At 37.8% G+C, this 25,031-nt stretch overlaps 1 protein-coding gene across 1 annotated transcript in view; it reads right to left on the reverse strand.

Annotated features, from left to right (window-relative positions):
• The window catches only part of KIF9 (kinesin family member 9), a 1,986,094-nt gene that overhangs the window by 465,646 nt on the left and 1,495,417 nt on the right, over positions 1-25,031 (reverse strand). The window contains exon 15 of the mRNA XM_044066028.1: positions 18,659-18,859. Coding sequence (XP_043921963.1) covers positions 18,659-18,859 — 201 coding nt within the window. The remainder of the gene's footprint in view (positions 1-18,658; positions 18,860-25,031) is intronic.

The following is a 25,031-nucleotide window of genomic DNA, read 5'->3' on the forward strand; positions in this document are numbered from 1 at the left end:
AATGGTTTGGATAGTGTTGTCAAATTTTGTAAAGGTAATTGTTATAGTAGAATGTTGGTATATATGGCTATTTGTACACACTGTTCATCATTTTACATAGGGAAAACCGAAAGGGCACTAAAAGATAGAATATTTGAACATTTTTATGACATTAGTATTAAAAAAGACACCAGTGCCCTATACAAACATTCGGTTTCCTGTCCATCTTTTAGTAGTTTTAAATTTGGTATTATTAACTTGGTTAAAAATAATAACGGGGGGGGGGGTGATTTAAAGAATTTATTATTAAATAGGGAATTAAGATGGCAACTGAGACTTAAGGCCAACTACCCCCCAGGTCTTAATGAATACATTAGTATTAAGCCTACACTTATTGAAAAGGCAGCAAAAGTTTAACATATTTGTTATAATATGTTTTGTACATTTACTTCATTCTTAGTAATATTGAGTTCTATCCTATCACAGATGTTTTATAAATCTATTACAAATTTATTGTAAATCTGTTTTTTTATATCTATGAAGGGAGAAATTTTATCCATCTGCGTTTATTTAATATATTTCTAATACATTTTTAAACACACTTTTGATATATTTTTAATATATTCTGCACTTTATTATATTTTGTATAATGTTTACGATATAAAATGATATTATGTGCTTTTTTAAAAATTAGTTGGTACTACTGCTTTAAAAACATTTTTAAAAATGGTTTAATTGTATAATTAATTAACGTCATTAAGACATTATATATAGTAGGTGTAGCACTGTTATAGTTGTATCTGATGAAGTCTCATTATGAGATGAAAGCGCTTATATGTGGTGGTTGTTCTAAATAAATTTGTGACAGATTTATCCTACTTGCAGTTTGGAATCTATTTTTATTTTTACTTAGTTGTTTGCGACTATACTAGTGTGATTATGACCAACTAAAATTTGTCCATCATATCCAACAATCGATCAAAAAGGCCAATCAAAAACTTGGTTTACTGTATAGACACAAAAAATTCTTATCCGCCACCTTGAGGACCTCACTCACTCAAGTCTATCTCCTCCCCTGCCTACTCTATGCTGCCTGTATTTTTCACACATCCAAGCAAACCTTCTAACCAAACTTGAGTAAACTTACAACCAGATAGCCTGATTTGCCTGTAACCTCTCTTACAAATCCCATCACTGCCTGACCCTTAAACAGCTACAGTGGCTCGAATTCTCTCAACTACTCCAACTTTCACAGCTATAGATGGCACATTCTCTACTTTATAAACCTGCAGACTATCCCTCCCTGTCCACCCTCCTATCCCTTTATAAACTCTCATGATCTCTCTGTAATGCTGACCAACTGCTACTTAATACCTACAGTCCTAAAAAAACTACAGGCAGATTACTTTATAAATGCTTCATATCTCAAACTTGGAACAAACTCCCAGCTAATATATGTTCTATCCAATCTTCGATTTTTTTGAAAAGAGAATTGAAAAACTACCTTACTAACTCTCCCTACTGCATCTGTCACCACCCTACCCAACTTTTTCTCCCCAACTGTCAGACTACAACAATCATCCTTCCATACTTTTATGTAGCTTTATAATAACTAGTCCTATGGTGCCTTAGCAATGCCAGTGAGCAATTTTATACTTAAATCTATTCTTTTGCCTCCCTTAGGTACTTTACTTTCACCCCCCCTTTCATAACTATTTTCTTTCACTCTCTTTACTCTCCTCCTCACTCCCCCTCCCCTCTACTTTAACCCTTCTATTTAATACTTCTTCCTCTCTACCTACTTGCTCTAGACATTAATGATGTGTTTGGGACTTATTTGTTTTCTGATAATCTCTTTTATTCTGTATGCCCTAATTGTAAATCCACATTTTTGATTCAAAGTTCTACCTCTATTAGTTCGTAGCTGTACTTTTTGCTGAATTTTATACTCTGTTAATTTCAATTATGTCATGAATGTTTTGTACTTATGTATTTCATATTCATATTACTTGTAATGCAACTTTTGTAATGTAACTTTGTTATTGTTATTTTATCATTTGTTGTCGAGATTTTCTCCAGGGGTCTCCAATAAAAATGCCCTCCAGCCCAGTGGACTAACCCAGTTAACAAAAGACAAATAAATAAATAATAACTAACTAACTAACTTTCTCTCTCTCTCTATATATATATATATATATATACACACACACAGATATATATATATATATATATATATATATATAAAATCTATCTACCCCTTCTGTAATATGTTTACATCATTGGGGGATTCAATGATTGCACCCAGTTTGCAGTCATCTGTGAACTTGGTAATCCACAGGCCATCTACTTTTGCCTGGAACTCAGAGAAATAGATTCCAAACAGCAGAGTGCCCAGCACAGATCCTTGTGGTACCCCACTGGTAACTGGTCTACTGTTGGTGTTGGACTACCCAACTCTGCATTCTGTCGGTGAGCCAGCTGACTACCCATCTAGTGATGTATGGGTTAATCCCCAGCTGGGAGAATTTTTTAATGATCCCTGAGTGGTGGATTGTATCAAAAGCCTTGGATAAATCAAAATAGGTGGCATGTACTGCTTTTCCCTCATCCATGGCTTTGGTGACATTCTCAAACAAGTCCACCAGATTTAATAAGCAAGATCTACCCTGGACGAAACCAAACAGTGTCACATCAAGAGTTTGAAGGTTGCCTGTGTCCTTGTTGGTAAGGTCCATGATGATTCTTTCCATGGCCTTGCAGATAAGGCTGGTTAGGCTTATGGGCCGATAGTTTCCTGGAACAGTTGATGAACCCCCTTTGTATAAGGGGATTACTGTTGCTGTTCTCCACTCTGCCTGAACAAAGCCAGTGCTCATGCTTTTGTTAAAGAGAGTGCCAAGTGGTTCTGCTAGGTCTTATTTTAGATTACTTAGTAAGCAACCTTTGATGTTATCTGGTCCCATAAAAGCCATATTTTTGGCCTTGGAGAGCACTTGTATGACCTGTTGTTTGGAGATATTTGGTAGGGGACTGGTGTCAGGAATGCTTTGGGGTATGGATTGTGGGGACAAGGGGGTAAAGTTATTGCCAAATCTGTCAGCTAGCAGGTTGGCAATTTCCTCAGGTTCAGTGTGAGTGGTACAGTTCACTATAAGTTCAGCACATAGTTGGGCATTCCCTTTTAGTTTTTAGATGTAGCTAAAGAATGCCTTATGGTTGCCTTTAGCTAGGGATGCTAATGTAGTCTCAAAACTAGCTTAAGTGCCTTTACAAGATATCCAGTTTGCTTGTTCAAGCTGTGGAGGGTATTCTTCCTCTATTGAGTAAGTTTCCTCTTGTTCTTAGATATCAGTTTCTTTCTTTTGTTATATAACTTATTTATACTTACAGTCCACCAGGGTGGCAATACACAGGGGATAGTGCAGTGATTCCCAATGTTGGTGAGCACTAAGTCTATAACATTTGAGCCCCTTGTGGGGATGCAAACCAACTGTTCTAGGGCATTTGAATTAACAAAATCAAGAAGAGTGATCATGTTTGTGGTCATGTAAGTCACACAATCGATGGAAGGATAGTTGAAATCACCCATGACCAAGGTGTTTGGCTGTGTACTGAGTGAAACAACGAAATATACACCAGGATCTTTATTAAATAAAGCTTTCGGGTCTACACCCTTCATCAGTATAACTTAACATATAAAAAATCACCATTTAAATAGGAGAACATAAAGTCACATGCTTCAACCCAACCCACCTAACAATAAAAATTTAAAGCTACAATGAATCAATAAATATATGCAAAGTAGCACATAAAAAATCACATCTATAAAACATATACATTTTTATAAATAAACAATTTTATACTGTTTCATATGAAATCACATGCACCATACTTAAAATTAATAATTAATAATTAAAACTTAAACTTATAAAACTTCTCTCTGTCTTTTAGCCAGAACGGGCTTTAGACTAACTGAATTATTTAGGCCTGGGGCTACATCAGCTTGAAGTCTAATAATCCATTCTAGTTCTTTCAATTCCAATAAATTATTAATGTCACCCTTCCTCAGACCTACCTCTACCTTACAAAGAACCCTAAATCTAAAAGTATGTCCCACACCTTCATCCAATATATGCTTACTTAAGGCATTGGTGGGCAACTTCCTCTTGATTTCAGACCTGTGTTCCACCATTCTCTCCCTCAATTTTCTTATAGTTTTGCCTACATAGAATGAGGTGCAACACACACAGGTAGCCAAATATACTACTCTCTCCTCATTACAAGCAGTAATTGTTCTCATGGTAAATGTCTCATTAGTTATAGGATGTGTAAATGTAGCATCACCTGTATAAATGTCATTGCAACAAGTACAATTATAGCATTTCACTGTTTTAGCCACCCTTCTGTCATCTCCATTTTATTCTGAAAATCCTTGTAGCACAATTTCTGCTTCAAAGCTTCAGAGCTCCTATAGGCGAACCTAGGTTTATCACCTACTATAGACCTAATCTCAGGCATAGCCATTAAAATTGCCCAATTCTTCTCAATTATGCTACAAACACTATGAGAATTTAGGTTATAAGTTGTCAAGTACCTAACAGCAATATTATTACCCAACATCACCTGTCTAGTAGCATTATTCTCACTACAGCCTCGTAATATAGGTTTATACCTGGACTCTCTTTCAATAATTACATCTTTAATTACTTTATTTATAAATTCCTTCAAATAACCACTCTTCTCAAACTCCATTGCCATAGCATTTACCTGCTCTTGAAACACTTCATCCTTTGTATTTAATCTACTCAGCCTAATAAACTGTGCTTTCAACGTTCCTTTGAAAATATGAGGGGCATGCATGCTGTTTTTATTAACATACCTAAGGGCATCAACATCTTTTCTAAACACTTTGGATTCCAAAATATTAGATTCCTTAAAAATTGTTACATCCAAAAAATTCATAACACTATCTGAAGTTTCCATCTTGAAACTCAGGAAACTAGTTGAATCATTCAAGTACTGCAATTACAGATCCAAATCCAGAAAAGTACCCTTCCATAACATAAAGCAATCATCTACAAATCTCTTGTAGAATGACACATATTTGTTGAACTCAATACTCTTATCTAAAATAACCCTTTTCTCCCATTCATAAAGTACAAGGTTGGCATAGGTGTTGGCAACGGGCGTACCCATTGCCACACCTGTTAATTGAAGGAAAGGTTCACCATCAAAAATAAACACATTATGTAATAAAACAACTTCTAAAAGAGAACAAATAGTCTCAATGTCTCTTCCATTCATTTTAACCTCTTGACACAAAAAGTCACGTATGGCATTAACACCATATTCATTAGGTATTACTGTGAAAAGTGAAGCAATATTCAGGGTAACCAAAATGCAGTTATTCATATTATTAATACACTGCCATTCATATAAGCTATTCAAAAAATCATTTGTATCTTTAAGCACAGTTGTACATACTTTCAAATACTTCCCCAAGATGCCCTGCAGGTATTTCGAAACAGGTTCAGTGACCCAACCTCCACCAGAAACAATAGGCCTCGGGGGGGGTCACTAATACTTTTATGTATCTTGGGTATACCATATATTTGGGGAATTCTTGGGCAAGGAACAGTTAGATAATTAAATAGATCTATACTTATATCATCATTTATTTGAAGGTCATAAATGACCATATTCACTTCACTAATTAATCTTTGCACTTCAACAAAAGAAATCTTTTTAAAAGTGGTGACATCATATAAAAGATCTTTAAACCTCATAAAATAATCATCTCTATCCATCACCACCACTGCTCCCCCTTTATCAGCTTGCTTAATTATTATACCAGTACACATTTGCAACTGTCTTAAGGCCATAAATTCAGAACGTGATATATTATAAACATTCTTACGCACTAAATTGCTCTTATAATACTTCCGTAGTTCACATTCAACAATATTTGAAAATGCATTCAAAATGGGACATAATACTGGAATAAATGTACTTGATCTTTTAAATAAAGATGTATTCAGCTTATTATCTTTAAAAATCATTTTGAGACTTATATTGCGTACAAAAATTTTTAAATCAATAATTGCCATAACTATATCATCCCTAGCATTAGGGATGAATTTCAACCCCTTCGCGAGCAAAGAGAGCTGTGGTTCTGTTAAAACTAGTTTTGAAATATTAACAGTACTTTTATTAAGTCCATTGCTCAAATAGTGGGGTTGTTCAATAATTGCAAACTGTTGTTCCGTATCAATGTCTCTAACAGAACAACTCACATTTTTGCACAAAGTCCCATCATTAAAACCTACAGAGATAAAGTTCTCACCAGCATTAATGAAACAGACTAGCGTTTTGCGGTCTTGTTGTGTAACAAAGGACTGCTCACTTTCCTCTTCATCGACAACATTTGTTGCTGTTGTTGCTGATGGGTTAAACGGGAGTCCAGCGATTTTACTTGTATAGCAACCTTCTCTGGCTGCTTCAATAAAAAAGGAGAGAAGGAAGTAATCTCCCTTTGTAGAGATTTTTTAGTTAACTCGAGTACATTAGTCGACGAACTCTCCTTCACTTTGGGATGCACAGAGTCATTCCATCTACCCTCAGCAACGTCACTACCAGACGGTGCCTCCTGTAGCACGTTCTCATTATCATTTAAAGCTACATTCACTTTTTCCACAGCAACAGGTTTTGAAGCGGATTTCGTTGGTACAGTATTAGGTATAGCACCAGTGCTCACATTATTCATTGGTTGATCAAACACATCAAGCTGATCTAATGAACCCAGCCTGTTACTAAAATTATTACGATTGTTTTTTGCCACCGATAGTTTTCTATTTGGGACAAATTGTTTAAGTTCTTCTCTGGGCCAAGAGAAGATTTGATTCTGCTTAAAATCATTAATGTCCCTTTGTAATTTATTCTTTTTCCTTTGCTGTAGCTTCATATCCATAGATTGCATACGGGCCAAAAAGTTTTGGTATAACTCTAGTGACTCGCTAAAGCCAGGCATATTAATGATGGTATTCTCAAGAAGTTCTATTTCTTCAATCAACCTGTTCTCAACAGGCTCAAAAATGTGTTCATCAACTTCATATAGTCAGCACTTAATTTTAAATACAAGTGTTGCCATTGCAGCAAAAGTTCAATATAGGTATTACCATAAGAGGGCATTTTAAAATTCTTAGCCCTCTAGGCACTATACCTAATTCAAGATATGCTTGAAAACTTAATCTCTGCCACTGAAGCTGTTTGTAAGTCTGCATCTTCTTCTCTAAAGATGCCAAATGTTCTGTAAATTCTTTAACTTTTATACTTACAACTGTTTGTTCAGGTGTTGTTTCAAGTACCATTTTCAATAACGGATTTCCATTTAGACGTAGAAGACCTTTAACAGTATTAATGCAGTCTCTCTTATCACTCTCCATAATAAAATCCAAGAAAAAAGGCCAGGAAAAAGGCCAATGAAGATCAACAAAAAAACAAAAAACCACAGGTGGGTTGAAGCTCTCCTCACAAAACAGGTGCTAGCAGTACACACCAAAAGTAAATACCAAATTCAGTAATAGGTGTTACTGCAACTGCTTGAATAAAACAACGAAATATACACCAGGATCTTTATTAAATAAAGCTTTCGGGTCTACACCCTTCATCAGTATAACTTAACATATAAAAAAATCACCATTTAAATAGGAGAACATAAAGTCACATGCTTCAACCCAACCCACCTAACAATAAAAATTTAAAGCTACAATGAATCAATAAATATATGCAAAGTAGCACATAAAAATCACATCTATAAAACATATACATTTTTATAAATAAACAATTTTATACTGTTTCATATGAAATCACATGCACCATACTTAAAAATTAATAATTAATAATTAAAACTTAAACTTATAAAACTTCTCTCTGTCTTTTAGCCAGAACGGGCTTTAGACTAACTGAATTATTTAGGCCTGGGGCTACATCAGCTTGAAGTCTAATAATCCATTCTAGTTCTTTCAATTCCAATAAATTATTAATGTCACCCTTCCTCAGACCTACCTCTACCTTACAAAGAACCCTAAATCTAAAAGTATGTCCCACACCTTCATCCAATATATGCTTACTTAAGGCATTGGTGGGCAACTTCCTCTTGATTTCAGACCTGTGTTCCACCATTCTCTCCCTCAATTTTCTTATAGTTTTGCCTACATAGAATGAGGTGCAACACACACAGGTAGCCAAATATACTACTCTCTCCTCATTACAAGCAGTAATTGTTCTCATGGTAAATGTCTCATTAGTTATAGGATGTGTAAATGTAGCATCACCTGTATAAATGTCATTGCAACAAGTACAATTATAGCATTTCACTGTTTTAGCCACCCTTCTGTCATCTCCATTTTTATTCTGAAAATCCTTGTAGCACAATTTCTGCTTCAAAGCTTCAGAGCTCCTATAGGTGAACCTAGGTTTATCACCTACTATAGACCTGTGTACTGAGTGACTCTAGCAAGTCCAGGCAAGCAGTGTGCTTCTCCTGGTTCATGGTGGGAGACACATAGCTAGCGATGATGTTGTAGGGTATTTTACATATAGTTATTTGCACCTGGATTAGCTCAAGAGAGTTGTTCTGTTTTACCAGTCACAAGGTGTATTAGGATTTAATGAAGATGGAGACACCTCCACCTTTGGTTCTTTCATGTTTGTTTTGAGGTCTGAATGTGTGAAAGGCATTGTAGCCTTGTATGGCTGGGGTGGTCTCTGTGGTCTTGAACCAAGTCTCATTGCCTACACAGAGGTCAGCATCTTCCAAGGTGAGGAGTGCTTCCAGGAAGTGCAGTTTACTGTTTAGGCTCCTAGCATTAAACAGTATGAGCCTGAGTTTGTCTCTAGTGGATTTCTTTATGTTGGAAGTTTTGTAGTTCTGACATTGCCTGAAAAAGGCACTATTGGGAGGCAATCATTTTTGCCAGCATCTGAAAGCCATGAGGAGAGAGGTGAAGGCCATACTGGCAAAGCAGCATGGACTGTCAATCATGTCTTCTCAGGCTGTCTGATACTGCAGATACTAGTGAGCTTACAGAAATGTGTTATGTTGTGCTTTGTACAACGAGAATGCTGGCAAACATATGGCCAATACCCTAACTCACAGATGGGCATGGCTGTTTTGCAGCCAGAGTAAAGACAGAGACCATATTTTGATTTTTTCTTGTGTCAAATGAATGTGTCCAGCACTGCCCCTAGAAACACTTTTCACTAGGACAATGCAAGGTCAGATTGTTCCTTCTTGATAATCATTCCTAGTGAGTCTAGAAAAGGGATTATCAGAACTAAATAAGAAGTTATGTACTCACTATAACGTTCCATGTTTGTTGTCCATCTCACCTTCATTCCTTGCTGGTTGGGTTCAGAACCAAGGATCGGATCCGACTCAGCCTTATTCAAAATCTCGAGAGCTTCCACCAGCGCGTGGCTACACCCTGTCCCATCATGCTCCAGGACTATTCCCCAGATGTTGTTTGCAGATAAAGCATAATCATTACGTCTAACCCAAAAAACATATTCAAAAAGACTAAGAAGGAATTCAGAGACTTTGGTAATCAATATTGCCAGTAAGACCGCCAGGGTGGGGGAAGGAGGGTGGGATGCACGAATTAAGGTGAGATGGCCAACAAATATGGAACGTTCTGGAGAGTACATAACATCTTAATGTTATGTTGTTCTATCTCACCTTCATTCCTTGCTGGTTGGGACAGTGTTCCTAGCACTTTCTTTCTTGGGTGGCTCAAGGGATTAATACTCCTCAGAACAGTGGACCCAAAAGAAGCCCTTTTCCTGGGGCCAAATGAACTTTGTAATGAGTGATAAAGGTATGATGCCTTATCCATGTTACTGCTGCACAAATGGAATCCATAAGTAGCCTCACCTGGAAGGCTGATGAAGTTGAGATAGCTCTTATGGAATGGCCTTTGACTTTCCCCGTGAGTTGTCTGTTCCGGAAATTGTATGTATAGGTGATGCAGTCCGTAAGCCACTTAAAAAGAGAACCCTTTCTTTCTGTCCAAGAAAGACACAAACAGCTGGTCTGATTTTCTGAAACCTTTTGTTCTATGCATGTAGAAACATAATTGTCTATGCATGTCCAACTGATGCAATTTATAATCTGCCTTGTTACCATAGTTTGGGAAAACAACTGGTAAGTCAATGGATTGATTTAAATTGGCCTCTGAACACACTTTTGGTAGGAAGGAAGGGTTAGTCCATAAGGAAATTTTATCTTTGTGAAAGGTTAAATATGGAGGACGTATAGACAAAGCTTGAAGTTCAGACACTCGTCTAGCAGAAGTTATGGCCACCAGTAGTGCTGTTTTCCACGACAAAAACTTTATGTCACATGATGATGCAGGTTCAAAGGGGGATAGAATTAGAAGAGACTGAACAAAAATTCAAGTCCCATGGTGCTGGAGGTTCCTTCACTGGAGGTCTTAGTAAGAATGTACCCTTTAAAATGCTTTACAAAGCCTGTGGGACATGATTTTTATCCCCATTTCCCCAACATGATAGTTTAATATAGAGGCCAATTGAACTCGAATCGTAGCTGCCGCCAGACCTTCAATAAAAAGTTTAGCCAGAAAATCTAACACTGCTGTAATAGGGGCAGTAAAAAGACCAATGTGGTTCTTGGAAGCCCAGCTGGAAAATCTATTCCATTTGCTAGAGTATAATTTCCTGGTTGACGCCTTATGAGAGGAAATCAATATATATCTAACTGCAGGGGAGATATCAGGGAGCCTGGCAATTTGTGGAACTGGAGCAGCCAAGCTGTCAATTTTAGGGTTTGTATCAATGGATGGAACATCCCTGATGAATGAGTCTGGAGGTATGGAACTAGGTCCAGAATCCACGGTTCCTCCTGGAGATGGGGCCACAGAAAGGGGAACCAAATCTGATGAGGCTAGTATGGGGCAATGAGTATCACTGTGCTTCTCAATCTGTTGGCCTTCTGAAGGACCTTTGGTATCAAGGGAAAGGGTGGAAAAGCATAAAGGAGACCCAGGGGCCAATCGTGTACAAGTGCATCCCTTGGTGACTAACCCAGAGGGGGAATTAGGGCACTGTAGTTGTTGCATTTGGTGTTCATGGATGTGGTGAAGAAGTCGAAGCAAAGCTGGCCCCACTGGTGGAAAATCTCTTCTGCAACTTCCTGTTTTAGGGACCATTCGTGAAGCATCAGAATAGCTCTACTGAGTTTGTCCGCTATCACGTTGGATTTCCCCGGGATGTGCGTTGCTGTCAGAAAGCATTGAGAAAACACTGCCCATTGCCATACTCTCTGTGCCTCTTGACATAGGAGGTAGGATTTGGTTCCTCCTTGTTTGTTTATATACCATACTACTAACATATTGTCTGTCTGAATTGCAATTGTTCCCATTGGAAGAGAGGCCTGGAATGCTTGCAATGTGAAAAGCACCACTCTCATCTCTAAGACATTGATATGTAAGTGGTTTTTATGTTCCTGCTAAACACCTTGGATAGTCTTTTCACAGATAATGCCCCCCCCCCCCCCCTATCTGAGAAGCATCCATGGTCACCGTGGTTACTGGTTGCAGGAAGACAAAAGGTCGGCCTAAAGTCAACTGAGTTGAGTGGAGCCACCAGTGCAAGTCCTTCTTGCAGGATTCTGTGATGATAATCTTGTGAGATAAAGGTAGATCCTGCATGGAGCAATGGGAAAAAGCAGCCACTAAAGAACTCTCATATGCAGATGAGCTAGAGGTATCAGAATTATTGCAGCTGCCATGGTACTCAACACAATTTTCGCTTGCACCTTCCTTTTGGATAAAAGGTTCTTGATTTGATGATGCAAGGTCTGAATTCTCTCGGGGGTAAGTCTAGGCATCATTTTTCTTGTGTCTACCTCTGCATCTATGAACATGAGATGCTGTGATGGCAACAGGGCAGATTTTTTGAAGTTTACTGTAATGCCTAGCTGAGAATACAGATGAATGGTTTTGCCCCTTGCTTTTGTTAGTAGTTGCTTGGTGGTGGTGATTTGGAGCCAGTCATCTAGGTATGGAAACACCTGGAATCCTAGATGTCTCAAGTGAGCCGTAACCACTGCCATGCATTTGGTGAACATTCTGGAGGCTGCAGTGAGACCAAAGGACAGGGTTCGAAATTGGTAGTGACTGGCTCCCAGCCAAAAGCGGCAATGTCTCCTTGATAGCCTGTCCATTCTTATGTGGTAGTACGCATCCTGGAGATCTATTGAGCACATCCAATCGTCTTTCCCCAGTAAGGGGAGTATCGACTGCAGTGTCACCATCCAGAACTTTGATTTCTTGATTACTTGTTTAGCCTACTGAGATCCAGAATGGGCCTCCAGTCCCCTGTATTTTTTGGAACTAAAAAGAACCTTGAGTAAGTTCTGGATCCAATTTGGTCTGCGGGGACAGTTTGGATGACTCTTTTGTATCTCCAGAGTTGCATTAATCCCTTTGACTGGGTGGAACATCTGAGACTGATTTTTTTTCTAATGGGGGAAAGGAAAAGGGTATGTAATAACCTCTGGATATGATCATTTGTACCCATTTGTCTTTTGTGATTTCTAGCTGGGCATTTGGATACAATGACAAGCAACCCCCAACTGCCTCCAGAGACGGACAGATGGGCTTCCTCTCAGGAGTGCTGAAAAGCCTTTCCAGGGAAGGAGTCCCAGTCACCCTGATTCTGCAAACCCCCTCTGCCACGAGTTTGGCATCTTCCATTGTTACTTCCCCCTCTGCCCCTAAGGGAAGTATCACCACGTGCATCCAGGAAGGGTCTACGGGACTTATGGAACCACATTTTACCTCCCTTCTGACCTTTGGGATAAGGTCTAGTGGGGAGAGAGAAATGGACTCCCATGGCAGACAGAGTCTTTCCCTCCTGTTCGCACCTGGTTAAGGTCTCTAACTTTGGGCCCAAACAAGGACAAGCCATCAAAAGGGGCATTAATAAAGGAAGACTTGAAGGGTTCTGTGAAATTGCATAAGCGCATCCAGGAATGTCTCCTTAAGGAAATTCCTATACCCACTGCCCTGCTCGCTCAATAGGCCAAATAAGAGATCAATCGCATGGAGAAGTTTTCCAAGGAGTTTAAGGTGGAGAGCTGGGAGGAAGCTTTATTCGAAACCCCTGCAGCTACAGTACCTTGAAGGTTATCTCCTAGCTCTTTCAGGAGATCCCTCTGCAGTCTGGTGAAATGGGTCAGGTAGTTCAGCAACCTAAGGGTAAATGCCACTGAAGAAAACATACGCTTTCCATATCTGTCCATCGTTCATGACTCTTTGTTAAGTGAATGAACAGATGAGGAAGTCTCTGACTATTCCTTCTTCTTGGCCGCCACTACCACCATAGCATCTACTGGGACACCTTTTCTGAGGAACTCATTTCCATAGGTGCTGTGATGAACTTATTTGGCCTCCTAGGAACAGGTTCCACTGAATCCAGAGAGCCCCACACCTTTTTACTGACTACATTCGATAACTGGTCAAAAGGCGGAGACACCCAAGAGGTGGAAGGGTGAGACTCAAAAGCCTCCAGATACACTGACTCATCCTCAGAAGGTTTAGTGGGCTTCTAGCCACACCTCTGCTTAAGCATCTCCAGGATGTCTGCAAAGTAGAGATCTTCAGAGGGTGACCGTGAGGACTCTTCTGACTCACTGAGGTCTGTGTCTGAGGTGACGGACTCCTCTGGGGAGTCCAGGTGCTTCCTCTTGCATGACCTCTTTCAAGGAACCTACTCAGAGGGGTGCTCTGGGGAGGTTTCAGAAAAGATAGTTTCGCCTGCTGGGGCCTCCTGGGGCTTATAGTCTCTGCACTTAGAGGGGGGAGCTATGGAGCAGAGACAGACACTGGCACCTTTTGGGGGAAGAGTGCTTGGACCAGAGACCAGAGTGGTCTGAAGTGACAGCACTCTGTCCATCAGCTCAAAAGCCCCCTCACTCTGCTCTGAGGAGATCCCCAGCTCTGAAGAACCAGAAGATCAACCCTGAAGCAGAGTGGTTGGCTCTGAAGCTGATGTTGGAGACAAGCTCAACTGCGCTGAGGCCCCAAGGGGCAGAATCAGATCAGACAACTGTCCGATCCAACTCCCCTCCCCAGACCTGATGAGAGAATGTGAACTCCTAGACTCCTCAAGTTCTGATGGAACCAAGGAAGTTGGAGCAGTAGTCTGGAATCACTGTTCCTGAAGCAGGTCCCAGTCCAGACGGTTCTGCTGCAATCTGGTCGAAGTGCTTCAGCTCCAAAACCCTGGATCAGGTCAGAGGAGGAACCAAAGAAGGGGAAGTGGACTTTGTCAGCTCCGGTTCTCTTTGGGTCAGAGTTCATAGAATTTTTGCTAGCACTGGCGTCTGCAGGAGTCTCATCACCACCCGCTCAACGTTGTCATCCGATAAGCTTCTGGAGGATCGGGAGGACACAGTTGGAGATCTCACTCTTTGCAGGATTGGAGACCTCTAATTAGGAGATACCAGCTCCAACACAGGAGACCAGCTCCTAAGCTGGACCTCTGTCGGCTCCGACACCACAATTTGAGCCGACAAGGGAGACTTTTCAGAACCAAGAGCCCTTGGTTCCAAGACAGATTATTTCGATACTTTTCTCTGTGGCTTTGAAGTCGAAGCCGAAGATGAAGCCCTTTTGCCCAACTTCTCTGACCTAGAAGAAAGGGATTTGTCTGCCGATTTAGTACTCTGAGTCCCTTCTAAAACCTCTGTATAGGGTACTTTCAGCAAGCCTTTCACAATTAGTTTATTTTTACGCTCCATCAAAACTCTGGAGCTAAAGGCGTGAAAAAACGAGCAGGATTCTTGTAAGTGAAGGGCACCCAAGCAGTACACGCAACTGGTGTGCCTGTCTGTCAGAGACATCTTCTGACTGCACTTATCACATTTCTTGAAACCTGAAAGTTTTGACACTTCATGATCTTTTGACATTTTGCAGAAACAATCACAAACACGGAAGTAACAACAAGCAGCAGGAATAATATATATATATATATATATATATATATATATATATATATATATATATATATATATATATATATATATATATATATATATATATATATACATAAATGTGCTACCTTAAAGCCAGAACAACAAACTCAACAAGGTTTTTTTTTAATTAATCTAACCAGCAGAAAAAAAGGAGAGCTTCTCTAACGTAACCGACTACCCCTAATAACTACAATACAAAAGAGAGGGAAAAGAGAGAATAAGGGAATGGCCCTCTAAGTTAAATGGGCCACAGGGAGCCCTCTAACTTAAAGAAGCTACCCTGAAAAGGGGGGATTCAACAAGCTCTCTAAAATGAGCCTGAAAGCTGGGATAGGGGAGTTCAACACAACCACAGGCCTAGCGAAAGAATGACAGCCCAAACAAAAAAACAGCAAACACGGCTTAAATAAGCACCACTAAAAAATACAGCTAAGTTAAACAACAACAATAACTACTAATATTATGGATTTAACAAGAAAACAGAACAAGTATAAGAAAAAAATTCTTTACACTTAGCCAGGAGCCTGCATGGAAGTCACCCTATCTTGTTTAGCGGCAAACGAGATCTGGGGAATAGTCCCGGAGCATCATGGGATAGGGTGTAGCCATGAGCCGGTGGAAGCTCTCGAGCTTTTGAATAAGGCTGAGTCAGAACTGATCCTTGGGTCCGAATCCAACCAGCAAGAAATGAAGGCGAGATAGGACAACATAGCATCAAATAGTTCATCAAACATTCATGAGACTGAGCCAAAATGAAGCAGTTGTTTAGCAATTTACTATTTCCTCAAAACTACTACTGCTAGAATCAGACCCTTGGAAAGCATTGTGACCCACTAGGAATCTAAGAGAACTGTGTGTGTCTCTTAATGGCTACATACCTGTAAGTATATCTTAGGTCCAGGTTAAACATAAAACTCTTTAAAAAGCGGAGAAAAGAGTTTGAAGAATTAATATCAATATTTTATTTACTTCTGTCCCATTTTCTGTGGAGTTGTTGAACCACTTATATGGGAATAAGGGGTCTATATTAAAACAACGAAAATTCATTACATCGAATACCAAAACAGCGACATGTATTACACGAACCGCGAAAATACTGAATGCACTAAACCGCGAAATTTAAAATATCGAACGTTCATAGTCGTTCAACCCCACCACCCGCTGCATACTACCTATCCAAACAAAATAAATAAACCACATACATACACTAACCAAACCCTACTCCTAACCCTAAAGTAAAGCACCAAAAGTCAACTTCTAACCCTACACTAAACCCCACATACACAACTATCTATGCACTACCCTTAACCCCTCCCTAACCCGAAGGTCCGTAACTACAGCACACTTCCCCTACGGAGATATACCCAAACAAAATAAATAATACACATAAATACATTTAACAAAACCCTACTTCTAACACTACACTAAATATTACACACATTACCTATCTATACACTTACCTTAACCCGCACCCTAACCCTAAGGTCCGTAACTATCGCACACTTACCTTACGGAGCTATACCTCAGACGGGCCAACCAAAACACTTCGGCATTTCGAATTTTGCGGTTTTGCACATTTGACGATTACGTATTTCGCACAATACGTGTTGATGATTTCATATTCGCATAAACGGAGTTTCGGCAATCTAATAGGAACCTGGGAATAAGGCTATCCTTCCATTCACATTCTTGATTGCTATGATTGGGGAAGAGAATTTCTGAAGAAGAAAAGAAGGGAGTGACGTGTGAGTCCTCTGTTCATGCAGAGTTGGAGACAAAAGAAATCCCTTGGAAAGGCTTTGTTATATCAGAGCTGTGGACTGAAATTACCTCTCTTTTTATGGTCAGACCATTTATCCAAGAATAACTCATAACCCTTTCTGTAAACTATTGACCTATAAGATTGACTTCTAAAATACTACTGCTGCTGTCTAAAATTTCTCTTATTAAAAATTAAACCCTTTTGGACACAACTGGTACTTCACTCTATATAACATGAAACAACATTATCAGTGATTTGTTTTAACTTTCTTTCTTTCTTTTTCCAGCTCCTGGATCAGGGAATAGGTTTACTGAACAAGTAACACATGTTGAGATCTTGGAAATGACTTAATTGTATCAGCATAAAGTCATGTTAGTTGTATAATCCAAGTTACAGCCACTAAGGGTGAAAAAATACAGCAGTACCTTTAGAAATATGAAAAAAATGTTACTAAAACTAATCAAAAGTATCATGGCTTTCTGTATTAGCTGATTTTATTTCATTCTGATGTTTCATAATAAGAACCAAAGTAATTAATTTGAGAGCACTGAAACCAGAATCATCAGTTCACTTAAAGTTTACTATCCTCATCCTGAGGTACAGTGGTGCCAGAATATGCTTCTAAGTAAACTTACCAGGAGACATCTCGACCTGATTGACATCTGGTAAGAGATCAATGCTAGTCTTAGCAATATATGGAAGCTGGAAGAGGTACTGTTAGAGAGAGAAAAATGTCTTCCCTAAGCCTTTCTAAGTTTCTTAAATTGGATGAATAATATGTGAAATGTAGAGGGGCAGCATAAATAGATTTCAAATAAGACTGCTTCCATTCTGAAACCTCACAGCTTGTCCAATCGAAATACTCTGCCATGAACTGCAAGATGATTCCAAGGGTAAAATCCTCAGGAGGTGCATCTTGTGAAAAAAATCCTCATTTAGCAGATGAAAGTACCCCATTTCTTCAGTACTAAACCTAGTGGAATTCTTTAACCAAGAGTAAGGATCTCTTTTTTGTTACATTCAACCCATGCTTACTACTCAAAGGGATAAGAGAGGAAAAATGCATAATTCTTTTTTAATACACTCATCTAGCTTACAGTAAGCTGCTTATAAGGTTTATCTCCAGAGAGAACAAGATCTGAAGCCACTGGAGCCTTCTGCTTAGGATTGGAATTCAAAACCATTTTAGCATGACAGGCTTAAGAGAGAGTGCTCTTTAGTGTGTTATCTTTAGAACAGACAGAAAGAACAACTTTCTGATTTATACATTTTCCTTTTTCAGTAATACTTGAATTTTCAGTAATACTTGAATCAGCAATGTTATTTATTTAGATTAATTTAACAATCTGTAACAGTGAGAAACATGAAGGCATTGACATCAAACTGTTCTGTATACATCATGCTACAAGCTTGTTTAGATTGTGATACTACCAGTATTATCTGCTCTAATTCATCTAGCAAAAGTGCTATTATGTCTTACCAAAAAATAACCAGCACTGGTTCAAACTGGAACAATTTATTAACCTTCTAACATCTTGGCATCAGCATATTTTCAAAGAAAGCCTTAGAAGGCATGGTGATGCCAAAGAACTGGAAGGATAATAAATAGTTCCAGTTGAGTTAGTCTTGGTTATTTTTGTTGGGTTGCCTACAATGGTTTTACTATGCCTCACTCAGACAAAAGTGATACTTTTTCAGTGTCACTCTTTCATGACGAATAGTAAACCTCTTGACATAGGTAAGATCCAGGCTTACATGTTTACTTAAAGTTTAGGCATGCTCACAGGTTTAAGAGTTATTCACATTTAATGTTTTACAAATATTGACATACATCAAGTAAATAAAAAGGACACCATGTTTACCTGGGCTGGCTCACTTCCTCCCTGACTACTGATTCTGCATGTTGGGAGTTGACACTGGTTAACTCCTCTCTCTGCAGTATTTCCTTTGAATCCATATCCTTCACTGAGGAAACCAATTGAATTGTTTTCAAGTTTGAAGGTGACTCATGTTCCTTGTAGGAGGCAGTGGGTGTACCAACCCCATCTTTTCTGGGGATAGGACTAAATATGGAGAATGGTAAAAAAAAGTATTAATGTGGTAACCATTTCTCTTGACAGTGAATAGTTCTTATAGAAGAATATACTTATAATGTGTATTAAAACTCAATACAAACAACTGCAAAAGTTCTCAAACTATCTCTTGAGGTCATGACATCATTAATATCACTGATCTTTTACTTTCTATAGTCCGTGATACAGTTTTTGATTCAGGTTTCCCTAGTATCACAAGTTTCATCCTGCAGCTTTGAAAGCGCAGAATGTTCATCTGTTCTGTCAGAAAAGAAAATGTTTATATTGAAAAGAAAATCTGCTATTATACCTTTTCTCTAAACAATATCTGATAATAGCTTCTTTTAAATATGAGTGTCACAGTCAAATGTTGCTCAGTTTGTTTAAACATATTTTTTGTACTCTGACCACTGTATTATCTCTTTACATTACTAAAATACATCAGCACTAAAAAATGTTATGTCAGTGCAGACATAATTGAATTTAGTAGCAATAACCACTGCTAACATTAAAAGAAAAATTTTGTATTTATTTACCTAAAAAAAATGACATAAGCAATTGTATGACTATCCTTCAATGTTAACAATAATACACATGCAATAATCAACTTGTCGGGGCAAACAGTCATTATCAAACCAACTCTGGTTTATTTTATTTTATTTAATTCATTGTCTTAATTGGGTTATTCTCACTGAGCTTAAAACTAGTTTCCAGAGGAGATCCAAGGAGAAAACTATACAGCAGAAACTCAAGGGTAGTCGAGAGCAACAAATAAACCCAAGCAGTACATCTCAGATTGCAGCCAATCAACCTAAGCGGTGCATCTTTGAGAGAAAATAAGAAAATGTGTTCTAAGACAGAAGTCAAAACTCCATACCTAAAGTTAAGAAATGGAAATGCTAAATACTGAACCACCATGAATGATAAGAACCCTGCACCTTATAGAAGGTCTTGTACTTCCTTCATGTAGGATAAATTACCACACTGAGAAAATATATTTTCTTATTTTAATACATGAAATATAAAAGCAAAACAAGTAAGTGAGAAAATAGTTGCTTTGTGCATTGTATTATTTCACTGCACAGTAGATACTATTGGAAAATGACAGTCCAGCCAATTCAAAGAGTTGGTCATGCATTGACAGCATCTTACTGCACTTTTGATAAGCACTGGCAAAATCCAAGTGAATAATAATTGCACTTATTAGTTTTCAAACTAAAATATTTTCTTATTTGAAGTACTAAATGTATCCCTTTTAAAGAAATTATTAAGATACGTGATCCTCTGGCTGGAAATATAGCAGTACTATCCACTGTTTGCTGTGTATTTTTATTTTGTAACAAATTGTACAAGTTATTTTGTACTACATGCTTAACAACACGAGTCATGGCTGTAAACTAGTATCAGAATTTTTGTCAGTACTGTTTACATCTTGGAAGTTGCTAGTTGTGAATGAATTCTTCCTATCAAATAACATTTGCATGTAAAACTGATGGATAATCCTTGCAATAAATCTAGGTTCCCATTACCTAAATTCATTATCATCAGTAGAACGTGTTGACGCTCTTGTGGCTTTCTTTTAACTACATCACTCTTAGTATTATTTTATGAATACCATTAGAAAGGAACATGTGATATTATTATAATATTACAGTCATATTGAAATCATATTTTGGTTAACTTGGAACTATTTCTTGTGGCATATGTTCTAATCGCAGCTACTTCTGTACTAATAGTGATAAAACTTCCAGCACTCCAGGATATTTCACTTGCAGTCCCAGTATTGTAATGTAACAAGTTGTCATGTTATGCCTTTTATGTTGTCAGGACATCTGGGAACTTGAGTACTACAATGACTCTATGAATACAAATGCTTCCTTCTCATATGTTAGAATGTGTGATTATGGATTTAAAGGGAGGAAACCTAGAGGCTGCTCTACGTAAGAAAGAATACTTTTGACAGGTACTGTCAAATGCATGCAAAGAACCAGGGCTGAATGATGTTTTTAATTTTAAAAGTATTCTTAAGGCAAGGCCATTTAAACATTTGTGATGCACTTCTTTTCATTATGTATAATTTTTTTCACTGCCATGGAATATTTTTCTCTTCTCATCACTTTTTATATCTGGTAATACGTATGTATCCTTTACTGGATCTTTTTGGCATGTCACAGTCTCCTTGAAAATTAATTTAAGTGTTAGACTAACACTGTCATCAAACTGAAGAAGCTGGAGAAGATTTTTTTATTTTTTTAACAAGAAAAAACATCACTTATGACATAAGCAATGTCTATATATATATATATATATATATATATATATATATATATATATATATATATATATATATTAATATAAACGAAAACAAACCACACTGACACAATCCTAGTTGCAAGCATTTTACATCACAAACCATACTGACACACTCCTAGTTGCAAACATTGTTCACCACTTATAATCAACCCAATTGTTTTCAGTCAACATTACATAGCTCATTTAAGTCCTGCCTTCTTTTAAACCTCATGCCTCCCCTGTATGTATTGTTCCCACAATTCCCATTTTTCCTATGTAGTTTGCTCCTACCTTTTTCTAAAGATCTCAATTCCAGTTGTTTTATCTTTGTTACTATATTCACTACTTCTAATACAGTTGGTTTAGATTTTGATTTCTATTTACTAGTAATTGCTTTTTTTGGAAGCCACCATAATTAGGGACAGCAAGGCCTTACCTACCATGTCTAGGCAATTCCAATTCTGTATCATAGCTCAGAAAAATCATCACCCTTGTCACACCAATCTGCCCACCCAGCATCTCAGATAGTGTGTCCCGTTTGATACAAAAATTATTGCCAACTCATGAAGCTTAATAAATATTTCACTAGTTTTGAGTGAAAACAAAATGAAAACTCCAGCAAAGCTAGAAATTCCACTGAGTGACCTCCCAAACCTCTTGTATCAGGGGCACATGGGATATATGCAAATAACCCTTATGAACATCAGGTGTTTCAGCTAATTGGCGATTCTGAATGCCCATGACTTGTTTCGTTGTTTTAATGGACAATTTCAGGCCAATAAAGCCAAACCCCACTAGCTGTGGATATGCATATTTTAGCCTTGTTATGACCTTGTCAGCACAGTACAAGCAGAGTGTTTGACTAAGCATAAGAAACACAGTGCTGTTATATCCAGATGATGTCCATTATCATTAGGGTCACTGCAAAAATATCCCCAACAACAAACTAAAACAATAAGTGAGGAGGTCACTGAAAAAACAATCAGCAAAAACAAAATGAAAACTTCAGCAAAGCTAGAACTTCCACTGAGTGACCTCCCAAACTTCTGGTATCAGAGGCACATGGGATATACTAGTTTTGAGTGGGAATTATGGCTCTGTCATTTTTGTTATTTTATTTTATTGATAATTTCTATTTATGCTTTGTTAACATGCTCGGTTTCAGGGAATACCTTGTACAGTATTCATACTAACCAGGGGAAATATATTCTAGGCACATAGCAAACACCAGAAAAAATGGAATAAAAAAGAAGGGGTTAAGCAGGCAACAAAACACATATTTAATGAAGCAGTTATTAGCATGAGAAAAAGACTTTGACAGTCTGATATATTGGGGGAATAAATGCATGATTTATAGTGGAACTGAAGATAGTTATGTAATATGAGGGAGAGGTGGCTAGATAATAAAGAATGAAACAAATATGCATGATAACTCTGTAATTTTGGTTGGAATTAATTATTTTAAACTGCAGAATAAAACACCTCTACTCTTTTTGATCAGTCTCTTGGGATCTTTTATATCCTCCTGAGCTATACCAGCTGAAGATGATGGGATCTCAGTTTGATCTCTCGTGTGAAGGGCGGGATACTCAGGACAACAGAACCCCTGTTATTCTGTACTGCACTGTCAGTACTGAAAAATGAATACAATAGCCATATGTGAGAATAGAATGCATAGTCTTCTGATCTTCAAGTATCCAAGGTGAATGTGCTAGCTGCTGAAACATTGGCACTTGTTCTTAAAATTCACACAGTCCATCAGTGTTTGTATTGGGTTTGAATTGTTTTTGTCACTAAAGACCTGCATTAGGGGGCAATATACTTTGGTCAGATTTAGCACTGAGCTGCATTTACATCATAAGGATAGAATAACAGTTCTAGGTAAGTTTTGAACCTCAGTTTCTAATAAATTTCTGAAAGTTTTAGAATGAACTCTCAAATGGGGCTGAAATGCAGCTTTTTATACATAGGAACCAAATGTAAGCTTTTATAGACATTTGAAAATGATGTACTGACACTTTACATTATACTCAGTTTTCAATATGGGTAACTGTATGACTTCAGTCATGGTGAGCAATAGAACATGTGTGTAGAATATATTTGTACTCACTTGTGATTGCATCAGAAGTAAAATCAGAAATATTTATCCAGTAAAAAGAATGTTTTTGTCACTTGAAATATGCCAAGATTAAAACTCTGTAATGATCATACAGTGTGAGAGGGTCAAATTAAAAAATGAAATGCATTTATACTCAAAGTCTAGAATAGCAGTCTTAGGTCTTCCAGTATAATTACATGAAACCTCTGCTGCTATAAACACTCAGAGAGGTATCTGTTATAAGGTCTTTATACATGGGTTTCAAATGCAGAGCTTTACTTGCATTTGACAATGAAAGTCTGACATGATGCACTATAGTCAGTTTCCATTGAGGGTAGATATATGATATATATTTTTAATACTAGGGGTGCAGCACATGCCTAGAATATATTAGCAATGATTTCTCATTACATCAGAAGTAAAGAAGGAACTTTTTGTCACTGGAAATATGCCACGGTCAAAACACCATTAACTCCAGGGGGGGGGGGGGGCACAAGGTAATAGAGTCAGATTCAACAACAAATTGCATTTAAATGTCTAAGTGTAGAATAGCAGATTTAGCTTTATTTTTGGACTTAAGCATTTAAGCACAATTCACTGAAAATATTATTAAAAACTCTCAGAAGGGGATTGAAACATGGCTTTTCATACATAGACACTGAACACAGTATATTACAGACATTTGACAGAGAAAGTCTGGCATTTTGCATTTTATTTCATTTTCATTAAGGGTTGATATATGATTTCTATTCAGGATAAGAAATGCAATAAGTCCATTGGGCACATAGTCCCTTGTCAGGAGCAACCCAGAAGCAATTTGTAGTTAAGTGACTTTCTCAGAGTCATACAGTAAGCAAATGGCGGCTGTGAGAATCAAACTTAGAACTGCAACAGGGTTTAGGTTTATCAGCACATAGTCTTAAACTCTCAGGTTTTCTCTGCATGCTCTGTCTTCTAGCTCTACTATTTTTGAAACAGTTCTTCTTGAGAATCCTCATATTCAGACAGTCTTTCCTTCATTTGAGTCTCTGTTTCCGCAGTTATATCAGCTCATCTGAATACTTATTTAAAGCTTCTTCTATTCCTTCCAGCATTTTTTTCATTTGACTGAATACATTTCTCCAGTGTCTCACTCACTTGAAACACCTCTGAATGCATTTGATTTTTTTCATCAAATTACCCTAAGCCATATCCTCTACTGAGGCTGAACCCTAAACTGCTTTATTCCAAACAGCTACAAGACTCTTCCATTCCAGAGGTTTTATTCTAATTTATTTTCCCTTATTTTCTCTAGATTTCTTCTTTGTGGACATATAGGCAGTGTAGTGACTAACCAGTAACTGAGTTTTATTAAAATAAATGATTATTTTTGGCTGTTTTCCAAAGTTTCTGTTTGCATAGTGGGAGATCTCAAATCGAACTGCTGATATGTGTGCAAACCTCTTAGAAGACTCTTGATGGATGGATCTCTTGAAGTTTAGAGTGAAGCCCAGGTAAAGGAGAACGTCTATTGTGAACTGTAAGTCCTGTAAAGGTTTTGAACTGAAGAAGCCTGGATCAAAACGTCATCTAAATAAGGATAGATGTGGATACCTTGGTATCCATAAAATGCTATCACAAGAGTGAGACATTTTGTGAAAACCCTTGGTGCTGTAGAAAGACCAAAGGGCAAAGCAGAAAATTGATGGAAATATGAGGATATGCATCCTTCATATTCAAAATAACCACATAAGCTTGGAGGAAGTTCAAAGGAAGAAAGCTTTGGAGAGATAA

This window comes from Protopterus annectens, chromosome 3.part0 (assembly GCF_019279795.1).
Source record: "Protopterus annectens isolate FY-2018-M chromosome 3.part0, PAN1.0, whole genome shotgun sequence".
NCBI lineage: Eukaryota > Metazoa > Chordata > Ceratodontiformes > Protopteridae > Protopterus > Protopterus annectens.